Raw genomic sequence first — 12,179 nt, forward strand, 5'->3', positions numbered from 1 at the left:
CATTCCCATTTGGATTTCTTTCCTAGCAACTGTGGTATTGTTAGTGATGAACACGGCGAACGTTTTCATCAAGATATCGCAACAATGGAACAAAGATACCAGGGAAAATGGTCCACTACCATGCTGGCTGACTACTGCTGGACACTCCTCAGAGATGCTTCCGAACAGCTGTACAAGAGACAGGCGAAGAAATCTAAGATGTAGTCAATGACTTGATTTTTTATAGGTAGGCTATTACAGTTGACCTTTTACTATTGGAATGCATTTCGTTATGTAAACATTAATTTCTTGCAGATTACAAAAAAACTAGAGCCAATTTTGCAATTTGACTGTCATATTCGTGTTCAGCACATAAAAATTGATAAGAATTGACTAATTTTATTTCAGTAACATGACTTTTGTAAAAATTTGTTGTCCAGTGTTATCACTCACTGTTGTGGGGCATTCATGCAATAAAATATCTTCAAACTTATCACCCACTGTTGTGGGGCATTCATGCAATAAAATATCTTCAAACTTATGACCCACTGTTGTGGGGCATTCATGCAATAAAATATCTTCAAACTTATGACCCACTGTTGTGGGGCATTCATGCAATAAAATATCTTCAAACTTATCACCCACTGTTGTGAGGCATTCATGCAATAAAATATCTTCAAACTTACGACCCACTGTTGTGGGGCATTCATGCAATAAAATATCTTCAAACTTATCACCCACTGTTGTGGGGGATTCATGCAATAAAATATCTTCAAACTTATGACCCACTGTTGTGGGGCATTCATGCAATAAAATATCTTCAAACTTATGACCCACTGTTGTGAGGCATTCATGCAATAAAATATCTTCAAACTTATAACCCACTGTAGTGGGGCATTCATATAGTAATATATCTTCAAACTTATGACCCACTGTTGTGGGGCATTCATGCAATAAAATATCTTCAAACTTACGACCCACTGTTGTGGGGCATTCATGCAATAAAATATCTTCAAACTTATCACCCACTGTTGTGGGGCATTCATGCAATAAAATATCTTCAAACTTACGACCCACTGTTGTGGGGCATTCATGCAATAAAATATCTTCAAACTTATGACCCACTGTTGTGGGGTATTCATGCAATAAAATATCTTCAAACTTATCACCCACTGTTGTGGGGCATTCATGCTATAAAATAACTTCAAACGTATGATCCACTGTTGTGGGGGCATTCATGCAATAAAATATCTTCAAACTTATAACCCACTGTTGTGGGGCATTCCTGCAATAAAATATCTTCAAACTTATAACGCACTGTTGTGAGGCATTCATGACTGATATTCTGCATATTTTAGCAAATCTCTTCTGAGCCACCAGCCCTTCCTGTCCCTTATTCTGACATGCCTTAAAGGGCAGGATGAACAGAGAGAGGGGTTGCTCTTGTCACTGCTCAATCAGTTGGAGAAATGCATTGCAAACTTCAAGGAAATGCTGGTAAGTTGCCGTATATTCATCTACATAAATAATATTACCTTCCATTTTGAAAACATTTCATAGATGTCCCTCTAGAGTAGTACATGTATTAGCTCTGATCATCCACCTCCCTTAAATTGCCAAAAATTAAAAACAGGTTCCATATCAGGTTGATTAGCAGAGTTGTACATCTTTTTATTTAGCGATGAAACAAGAAAAAATTTGGTAAGCAGACACCATATTTTCAGTGGTACCATAAAATTATGCATTCATTTTGAAAAGTAAGATGAATAATTCTAGTTTAAAGAATGCTTTATAGTTTATTTTTTTGTTTGTATGCCCTTTTACTAACCACATTTTTACCGTTGTCTGTCCAGCCATTCATTTAAGTGATGTGATTAGGTCATTGATGCAGGGTATTCCACCAAATTTCCAAATCTCTTCTTTTTAAAAGAGATTCTGTGACTTGTTACAATTCCATTATTTTTCCTTGTGATGACTTTATCATCAGTTAGCTGTCAAGGTACTATCTATAAATAAGTAACTGGAAATGGTCTTGCTTTCCATCAATTATTTCTTCTTCACTCATTCCAAAAACAAACTTTACTCACCGAGGCTGACTAAGAGGATGGCCATTACCATTTGACTATTTTATACAAGAGGACAGCCATTACCATTTGTCTGGATTATAGTCTTATGCAAATATGAGGCTATAATCAGTCAAGTATATAATTGACCAATGAGATGAAAAGTTAAGTCTCTTGTATGAGTTGGATTTCCAGCATTTTACATCATCAGTATGAGGAGTTAAGTCCCTTGAATGAGTTGTATTTCCAGTATTCTGCATTGACATTAGAGGAGCTAAAGCTGCTGCATACATGTTCTCCTTATTTGGGTTTTGTAACACAAGTTCCACTGTAGTGACTATAGTTTATTCAGCTAAACATCGCAGACAACCTTTTTTCAGCATGTGTCAAATGAGTGGTGTTTCTCAGTATGTTGATACAAAAGTTGTTGAAATTATTTGTGAACAAAGAAAATTATGTAGTTTTTGCTGTTTTGAGATGTTCACATGAAAATTCACGTCTAATTAGTCCTACATGAAAATGGTACCAATTTTCTGATATCCAATATGGCTGCCTCAACAGACATGTAGAAAATCTTACTGAATGGAAAATATGGGGTTTTCACTGGAAGTGTTCTTATGAGGTCTAGTTGGTCTGTACCAATTTGATATCCAGCATGGCTGTCACAGTTGTCATCTTGAAAATTTATTTCTTTTCCTTCTAGATGGAAAAGCGTATCAACATTAGGTTTTCACTGGAAGAATTCTTATGATATCAGAGATGTCTCCAACACTCAGCTTTTAAAATGATGCAATGGTCTTATTTTGAATGTCTGGATATTCTGTTTTTGACAGTAGAGCATTAGTCTTTACAAGAGTTTTTGTTATATTCTTGGTATGTAGCAGCCACATGAAAATTGGTACCCAATGAAAAATAGTGAATTCATATTATGTTTTGTAGAAATTTCACAAATCAGTAACATCTTTTACATTTATAAAAATTTGTTCTGTGATCATTTTTATGTAAAGTTAGTAATCTGAGGTTATGAGTAAAGCTCAATGCTGCAAAACTCTCATTTAATTTGTGTTTTCAGGAAAAGTACCCGGATGAAGGAAAAATAAGGTCCAACATTCATGAGACATTGCAGCTCCGACTTTTCCTGGTGGGTATTTTTGTCAGATGTTTTTCATGTGACCCAGCTGGTAACAGTATCAACCCAGATATGCCATTGTGTAATGCAACATCTATGCTGTTTTCTTAAAATAATAATTCATACATGTAGCATTGACCCCTAACCTATTAGGTTGTCATTTAACTGCAGACAAGGATGAAATCTGCTTGCAGTTGAGGTACATTTTATGCAGTGGTATGACGTGAACCCCAGATCTGTTTATATCATTATGAGATAGCAGATCTGGATCTAAGATGTAAATAGTTGGACACATTTTACAAACTGGTATTGTATGGATCATTGATCAGCCAGACATTATGAGTCAGCAGATGTGGATCAAATTTGTTATCAGTTGGATACATTGTGTAAATTTTTGCCATGAAGATCCCTAATCTGTCAGATCCTTGAGACACCAGATGTGGATCTAAGCCATTTAAGCTTGAATAAATTTTATACACCAAAATTGTTTGGACCCATAGTCTGTCAGGCCACTATGAGACAGTAGATATGGATCTCAGCTTTACAGATGGGTACATTTTATACATTAATTCTTTATGGACCTTTCTGATATGAGGTAACCTTACCCATCATCTCCTTATCCCACTACCTATAGCCAGTAGGAGTGCAGGGGCCCCAAGTGGTCTAAAGCACTCACCGTTAACAGGTCACTGCCACCTCTCTGTCAGCATGGGTTTGAGTCTCACACTCGGCCAATGTGGGTATATGAGAAAGCTAGCCAGTGACTTCTTGTGGGTCAGTGGTTTTTTCCCGGGTTCTTCCGGCACCATTGATACTGGCCGCCATGTATAGTCTATCTTGTTCTGAAAAATGGCATTAAACCTTATAACAACAACAACAACAACAATAAGAGTGCAATCAGATGAGGCCTGGTCTTTACCCATCATCTTTTTATCCCACTACATTACATAGAGCAAATAGGAGGACTGTCAGATGGCCTGGACCTTACCCAGCATCTCATTATCCTACAATCTATAACCTGTAGGAGGGCAGTCAGATGAGGCCTGGTGTGAGTAGTTATATAATGTTGCATAAAATGGGGAACAACATGTGGAAGTTCTTCCATAAACTTTATTTAAATACAACACTCCCTCGATAACTTGTGCCCTGATAACTTGTGAACCCACTTTTTTAACACCAAAAATGCCCAAACAATTGATCCCTTTTGGTTAAACTTGAAGGTAAATCGCGATCAAAATTGGTAATGGAATCTGTGATATATAACTCATTTTACAGTCGAAAATGGTAGATAGGACCTGGAAATTATAACAAACATTATGAAATATCAAATTTAAAAAAGATCACAATTTTTTACATTTTCTTTCCAAACGATATTCCTAGTACACTGCAATTAACGATATGTAAGGAAATTTTGATCAATGAAAATGTCACTTACCCCGAGTGGAGGCAGTACTTTAATAAATAAATACAAATTAAATAATTGAAATTAGTGTCCTAGTTCTATCTTTTAGTTCCTTTTAAGTGTAATCGTCATAAATGCAATGTGTCCTCTTTTAATTAAATGTAAAATGCATCAATCTACCATAACAGATATGTGAGCGTTTATCAGAGAACCTAATTAGGTGCTGACCGTCTTTTGATAACTGACTAGCAGAACTATTTGTTTTATTGTTGCACTGAATTAAAAGCTAACCTCCTTTATATTATCATGTTAATTATGTCTTCTGAATCAAATAAAGTAGCTGGATTAAAAGAAAAGTTAAAAGGCACAAAGATCCTACAAGCTTAAAATCTAGCGGCCTTGGTCGTACGTCGGGTGAACTCACTTCATTTGATCAATCAAACACTCTTATAAATGTTATTGTGTTATGTAACATAAACTACCTTAAATTAACTGACTCTTTCATAACTGTGATTAAAGATAACAAAGCAGCCAAGTGAATTGAATATTTTATAAAAAAAAAGAGCTTGATTTCACAGATACGGACCGTTGTGGGCAAGCACGTTTCAGAGATTTCTTGAACTGGCACTTAGAGATATCCTCAAGGATGATAAGAAGTTTCATTATTACTTCCAATGAAATCACGACTTCAGTATTGTACTAATTGAACAACAATGTAGACGATTGTCTCACGAATAAATGTCGCATGTATTTGAAAAAAAGGAATCTTGTTTGGTGGTGTATCAAAGGTTAGTCTAGTTCCCTGCTGTGTGGGCTCCCGATTTGGCAGGATACTATTAAACACCATTATGGGAACCAGACTCGTCAAGAAAACAAAAAGCTGATGTAATACACACATTTTTCGTGAACACATGGTAGTTGTTGAAACCAGTTGGAACGATCTTTGACATGGTGGACATTTTGAAAATAAATGTTATTTAAACAGAATAATGAACAACTTCATTAGAAAAAGTGCATTATTAAAATTATTATTGACGTGATTGTAAAAGGAGGATTCAGTCATTAAACAGCCCAGTTCCCTAACGCATACCACCCTGTGGTTTTCTCGATGTCAAAGTGATTTTTTTTTCAATTTTTGGAGGTTCCTCTGTAACTCATGCCTCACTTATAGTGTGATCTATGTTTATGGACCCCGTTGTGCAGGATTTATCAATGGAGAGGTGTTTAGCCAGCATATTGTAACTTTGAGAAGGAATATCATTGAAACTTTTTTTAATTTAGTTTGAATTTAAAAATTACTATAAGTGAAAGTGAAAAGAGTGTAAAAAATTTAAATCTTATAATACATACAAAGGTTTTTGATATATAAATGAGCATGTTCATTGTTCAGAGCAAATTTTAGAAATGTCCATTCAGTGTAGTACTCATTTATGCCATAATAAATGCAGAGTCCACTTTCTGTGGAAAACAATCACATAAAATATACTTAAAGTTAAGTGCATCAGACTCACTTCTGGCATCCTTCATGGGAAGACCCTGAATGGCTGAGTGGTCTAAAGTGCTTACCTTTACCAAACATGGGCATCTCACCTCTGTCACATGGGTTCAAGTCTTGGGTTCGGCCTGTGTGGACATGTGAGATAGCTTGCCAGTAATAATGACATCCATAGTGCCATTGGGTACACTCATGTGAGAATGGCATATCATGCATGGCTTTCTCATATGGGAAATTGGTCTCACTGTTCAAGCAGTGGCCTCCAAATTAAGAATCTTTTTTTAAAGTTTTATCTTAAAGATTGCAAGTCAAATACAGTAAGGTTGCATCCTAATACTGATTGCAGGTGAGACATTGTGTTTTGCGGAACCAGTGTTGATTGATATTGTACTTTTTCCTTTTGTAGGTTGGTGGTATGTTTGACACAATCCAGAGGAATACATCATCCACTATGGAATGGGGACAACTGTTGGTACAGCTCATTAGTTCAGGGGTTGTGGACCTTCAGTCAAATTAGTAAGAAAGTTTCTTTTAATGTTTCTGGACACCAACCAGAAGGCAGTGCACATCATGGTTTTTTATGTACATTCAGCCACCTGTCCATATAAATGCTCGTCCATCAGTTTGTTCCATATTTCCATTCTTCACAGTAACTCGAGTTCTCCATGATCTGTTGTTAACAAACTTTGTAAGGAGGCTGAATTTGGGGCAAGGAAGAAATCTGTTGATTTTGGGTGTGAATGGCAAAGATCAAGGTCACATGGACTGAAAGAAGAATTGTTTCCACTAATAACTTGTATAGCAGGCACCTTGACCAAGCATTCGGTATCAGCTTACATATGAAATAAGAAAGAAACCTATTCCTTTTCTGATTAAAAGGTCATAGTCACATAGACACTAAGAGGAGAAATGGTTTCTGCATGATATCTTGAGGTCCTTATCCCCAGTGCAAACTTTATAACTGGCATGCATTTGAGGCAGAGAAGAAGCCTCTTCACAGGGATTGAAAGAAGAATAAACAATTTCCACAAAACTACTCAAGTTTTGGGCCAATGGCCTTGACTAAACTTTGTAGTTAGTTTGCATTTGAGACCAAAAAAAAGATACAAAATGATTTTGGGCTTAAAAGGTCAGAGGTCAGGGTCAGAAAGTCTTCAAAAGGGAAACTGGCCTCGGCAGAATTAACTAGAGTCCTGTGCCACAAACCATGTGGATGACTTGCATTTGAGACCAGCAAGGCACATGTTGATTTTGGAGTCAGTAGGTCAAAGGTCAAGGTCACCAGGACTGAAAGAAGAAAAATGCTTGCAGTAAAAAACTTGACTTCTCTATCATTTATCTTTATTGTGGATGCTTGCATTTGACCAAGGAAGATGAGTGATTTCAGATTCAATAGGTCAAAGATTAAATTCCCAATAATTTTAAGAAGAGTCACTTCTATGCTGCATCCTAGTCCAAAGTTGATTAGTATCTTATAGTTTTGGCAAACTTTTGGGCTTGCTTGCCAATGAGCAGGGAAAAAAATTATTGATTGTGTGGTCAAGGGTTTCTTGGTCAAGGTCCCAGCAACAAAGGCATAGTACACAAGTTTAACAGGCTCCCTTTCTTATAGTTTATGAGTATTCAACTAATGAAAGAAGGATTTACAAAAAACTGAAGTATGGCTGTGGATTTATCACAGTGTGGGCATAGATTGTGACCATTTACAGTAATCTTGTTGATATGATGCAATTTACATTTGTATTTGTCATAGTAACAAGTTTCGTACAAGAGTGTTGTAAATTTTTAACAGCTCTCTACTGGATACAGTGCTTCCTCGTTATAAAGAACTGTATTACAGTACTGTCCCTTTTATAGCATGGTTTTGGTCATGCACTCCAATATGCTGCATGAAGTTTACTTTTAAAAGTGATATTTTTTGCATTTTATTTGACTGATCTTATTCGCTCAACTCATTGCAATGTAATTTCATATGGTGGAATGACATGTTCATTTTCCAATTATTGCTTTAAGCTTTGCTTATAATATGTCCAGTATGTGTTAGCTTTACCTATAGTGCAGTCAACATTTTTAATTCATATGAATAGCACTTCAAAGAGAGATATTATATGCTGAAATGTAGACTTTTTGCAAATAACCTTTTATAATGATAATTTATTAAATTTTAGTGTATGCACAATTAAATGTAGACATTATCCAAGCTGAAATGTAGATGTCTGTCATTCCACTAAGTCTTTATTGCTGTGCCTGGCATGCTGAAACATACACTCTTGTTTGTCATTCCAGTCAGCCTTTACTGCAGTGTTTGACATAATGACACAGATTAATGTTTTCATTACAGTCAGCCTTACTATTGTGTTTGAAATGTACACTCAAGTGTGTTGTTACAGTCAGCCTTGACTATTGTCCTTTACAGCTGTGTTTGACATGCTCAAATGTTCATGTGTCATTCTAGATACCCATTACTATTGTATTTGCCATGCTGAAATGTACACTTGTGTGTGTCATTCCTGTCAGCCTTTGCTATTGTGTATGACATGCTGAAATGTACAACCATGTGTGTCATTCCAGTCAGCCTTTACTGCTGTGTTGGACATAATGAAACATGGACTGTTGTTTGTTATTGCAATCAACCTTTACAACTATATTTGACATGCTGAATGTACACCTGTGTGTGTCATTTCAGTCAGCCTTTAGTATTTACTATCGCGTTTGACATGCTGAAATGTACACTCATAAGTGTCATTTCATCCGTTACTATTGTGTTTGACATGCTGAAACATATAAATATGTTTGTCATTACAATCATCCTTAACGGCTTTGTTAGATACACTGAAATGTACACTAATGATTGATATTACAATCAGTCTTTACTGCTGCATTTGACATGCTGGAATCCACACTCATGTTTGTTGTTACAATCAGCCTATACTTGTTCGTCTGACAAGCTATGCATGTATTTGTTATTATGGACAGGTTGTAATGACTCCGATAGACATGCTGAAAAGTATATTTGTATTTATCATTACAGTGAACTCTTCACCACAGTTCTGGACATGCTTAACGCCCTACTTTTGGGAACACTAGTGCCTGACCTTTCAGAAAAAGGAGACGATAACAAGAAAACACACTCAAACCTTGTCAAAAAACTAAGGGTAGGACTGTTTCTGTGCTGTAATTAGTGTAGCAGTTTGTTGTTTTGTAAGGTTTTTATTTTACCTATAGATTTTCTTCTTCATACACTACATTCTTGTCAGTTCAAGCTCTCAGAAAAGAAATCTAAGATGCTATTGTTTTCCCCTTTTTTCAAAGTGGTCAGATATCATACATACATAACAGTCCATTCATGCTTTTGTCTGTAAGTTATTCCTAAAGTTTAAGTTTGTAGGGCACATAGTTGTCATTTAAATACAGTTTCATATGCTTTCATGTACATTCTTTTACAAGGTCAAGGAATTAAAACTAGATGTGAACTTTTTTTCTTGATCAGTCATTTAGAAAAAATATAATATCTTCAGGTCATAGGTAGAATATAAATTCGATAAAGTGATGTAGACTAGGATAAATAAAAATATAATGTGTAGTAATTCTTAATGAATCGGAAGTAGTTTTTTATCTTGATTCCCCAAAGTGTGTGTGTGTATGTGTGTGTGTGTTAGAGAGAGAGAGAGTTGTATGCATTCTTTGTTGAAACTTACTTTGTCTGGTTACAGATATATAACCCTACTAACAACACATTTATTGTTAACTTTTAAAGGTGTATATATTATCTGTCATACTAATTGTTTTACAGAAAGAATTAGGTGACAAGTACTTTGAAGCCACAGACAAGATCAGACAGTTATTTCCTCTGCCCAAAAGGTTCTATGAGATAATCACTGTGGAGCCACATGGCTCACTGGTGGACACGAAGGGCAACAAAATTGCAGGTTTTGACTCCATTGGAAGGAAACAGGTACCTTCCCATTACAATTTGTATTCAACACCATAAGGCCAAATGTATTATGTTATGATATTGTCTGTTCCCAATTTCCTTTCTGCACAGTAACTCAAGTTCTCCACCATCTACTGTTACCAAACTTTGCAAATAGCTTCCATTTGGGGCATGGATGAAATGTATCAGTTTTGGCATGGAAAGGTCAACAGTCAAGGTCATAAAACAGAAAGCTTTTTCCAGACAGTAAGTTGACTTTTATACCAGATACCTTGGGTATCTGTTGTTACTGGCTTGCATCTGTGTTCAGAACGAATATGTAGTGATTTTAGGATCAGAGATCAAAGTCACAGTAACTCGAAGGAAAAAAAGGTTTCTTCATAGAATTTTATCACATTTCATGACCTAACTTATGGATGTCTTGCATTTGAGACAAGGATGACACTGTTCATTTTTGGAATAAAAGACTAACAGTGAAAGCAGAAAAAATTATTTTCACAAAACTACTTAAGTCCTTTTCCACATACATTGAAGATGGTTTAAGTTTTAGATAAGGCAGATGTCTATTAATTTTGTGTTTAAAAGGTTAAAGTCAATGTCAAAGGGACTCCCAAGAAGGAAAATGGTTTCCACAAAATATCTGAGGTCCGATTCTACAGACCATGACCAGTCATTGTGTATAGCTTGCAATGAGACAAGAAAGGCACTTGTCACTGTTGGGGATTATTAGGTCAAAGCCAGTGTCAACAAGGCTGAAAGAAGAAACATTGTTTCCCAAAATAACTTGACACGGCATGCATATAATGTAATATTTATAGTGCTTATTAACTATCTGTAAGTTTTCTGTCCATCTGTATGTCTGTCCTTTTTTATTTTTAACTTTGAAGTCACTGTTCCTGACCATCATTGGTTCGTCCATATGACATGGGTACCTTGAGTTTGGTAAAGAAAAGATATTATTTCATATGTACCAAAACCAATCAAGGTAGAAAAGTTGTACTAAGCTTTCTTAATTAAAACCGCTTTATTTTTAAACCTTATATGGTTCTGTTTAAGGAAGTGTTTTCTCACTTGACAGCTAATTGAGTTTAATATTTGCTCTAAAGTTCTTATCATTGCATTGATTAATGTTCACTCTTAAAAGTCAGCATCTGTTACTAAACAGGAAACATAAATATTTTAAATAAAATTAGCAATATGCTTTATATATGGTACTTCTGTGATTGAAAAAATATCAGAATAATGTCACCTAGTTAGAAGTGAAATATAGTGAAATTTCTTGTGGGAGAGCAGCCATTCTGTCAATACAAAGGTGGTCTTTTAGGATAGGTGTTCTGAAATTACAGGTCATTACAGTATATAATTTATTTTTTCCATGTTTGAAAAATATGGTATTGTGTGACAGGTGGTCATCCAAAACTGTGGTATTTCACATCAGCTTTACTACTTTCTGGTCTTTATCATCTGGTAGGAAATGGGTATAATGTGTTTGTCTTTCATTTTTTGTTGTATCCTCCATAATATGTCTAAGCTTAAAATTTGAATAAAAGTCATAGTGAATAAGAAATTAACTAAGCAGTCGTATGATCTCCACTGCTTCCCCTGTGCAACATAATGCTGTTTATTACCCAGTGACACTGTTTTGAATATATCATTCTGTCTTTCGTATCCATTCCTTCTGGATGTGACATTTTTATACAAATTTACATTACATTTTAAACACGTAACTACTATGCCTTGCATATTTATTCCCCTTGTGAATGCTGCCATTTTGTATTAGTCTGTTTTCTGCTACTTTTGTTCATGGAGCATTGCTATTCACAGTTTTAGTGTGACAACATATAATGCATGTAATACCTTTCTTTATTACAATGACCACCATTATCTTTATGTCTGTATGTTTGTTTCTTTTTCTCCCAGTGGCATGTTTCTGAGACATGCTATCGCATATTCATATCTACTCCCATACCAATACTGTACCATTTCAGGGTCTGCAGGTGGGAAAGAAGGAGAAGATTTCCCCATGGGAGGTGATAGAAGGGGTAAAGAATCCCCCACCCTTGTCCTGGACTTACTTTGGGGCCATCAGACTGGAAAAGAAGCCACTGAAATATGAGGAACAGCACAGGTAATTAATGCAGTATATTTACCAGGATAAATATGTACAATCTGATGAA

The 12,179-nt window shown here is 35.6% G+C and overlaps 1 protein-coding gene across 3 annotated transcripts in view; it reads left to right on the top strand.

Moving 5' to 3' along the window:
- The window catches only part of LOC149774406 (mediator of RNA polymerase II transcription subunit 12-like protein), a 93,386-nt gene that overhangs the window by 66,235 nt on the left and 14,972 nt on the right, over positions 1-12,179 (top strand). For all 3 annotated transcript variants that reach the window (XM_089945337.1, XM_089945339.1, XM_089945338.1), the window contains exons 29-34: positions 1,338-1,476; positions 3,115-3,183; positions 6,475-6,584; positions 9,100-9,223; positions 9,862-10,023; positions 11,991-12,130. In XM_089945337.1, the coding sequence (XP_089801463.1) occupies positions 1,338-1,476; positions 3,115-3,183; positions 6,475-6,584; positions 9,100-9,223; positions 9,862-10,023; positions 11,991-12,130 (744 nt within the window). The remainder of the gene's footprint in view (positions 1-1,337; positions 1,477-3,114; positions 3,184-6,474; positions 6,585-9,099; positions 9,224-9,861; positions 10,024-11,990; positions 12,131-12,179) is intronic.

The sequence above is a fragment of the Sinohyriopsis cumingii genome, unplaced genomic scaffold (assembly GCF_028554795.1).
Source record: "Sinohyriopsis cumingii isolate HCF-2022 unplaced genomic scaffold, ASM2855479v2 utg000233l, whole genome shotgun sequence".
In the NCBI taxonomy this organism is placed as follows: Eukaryota; Metazoa; Mollusca; class Bivalvia; order Unionida; family Unionidae; genus Sinohyriopsis; species Sinohyriopsis cumingii.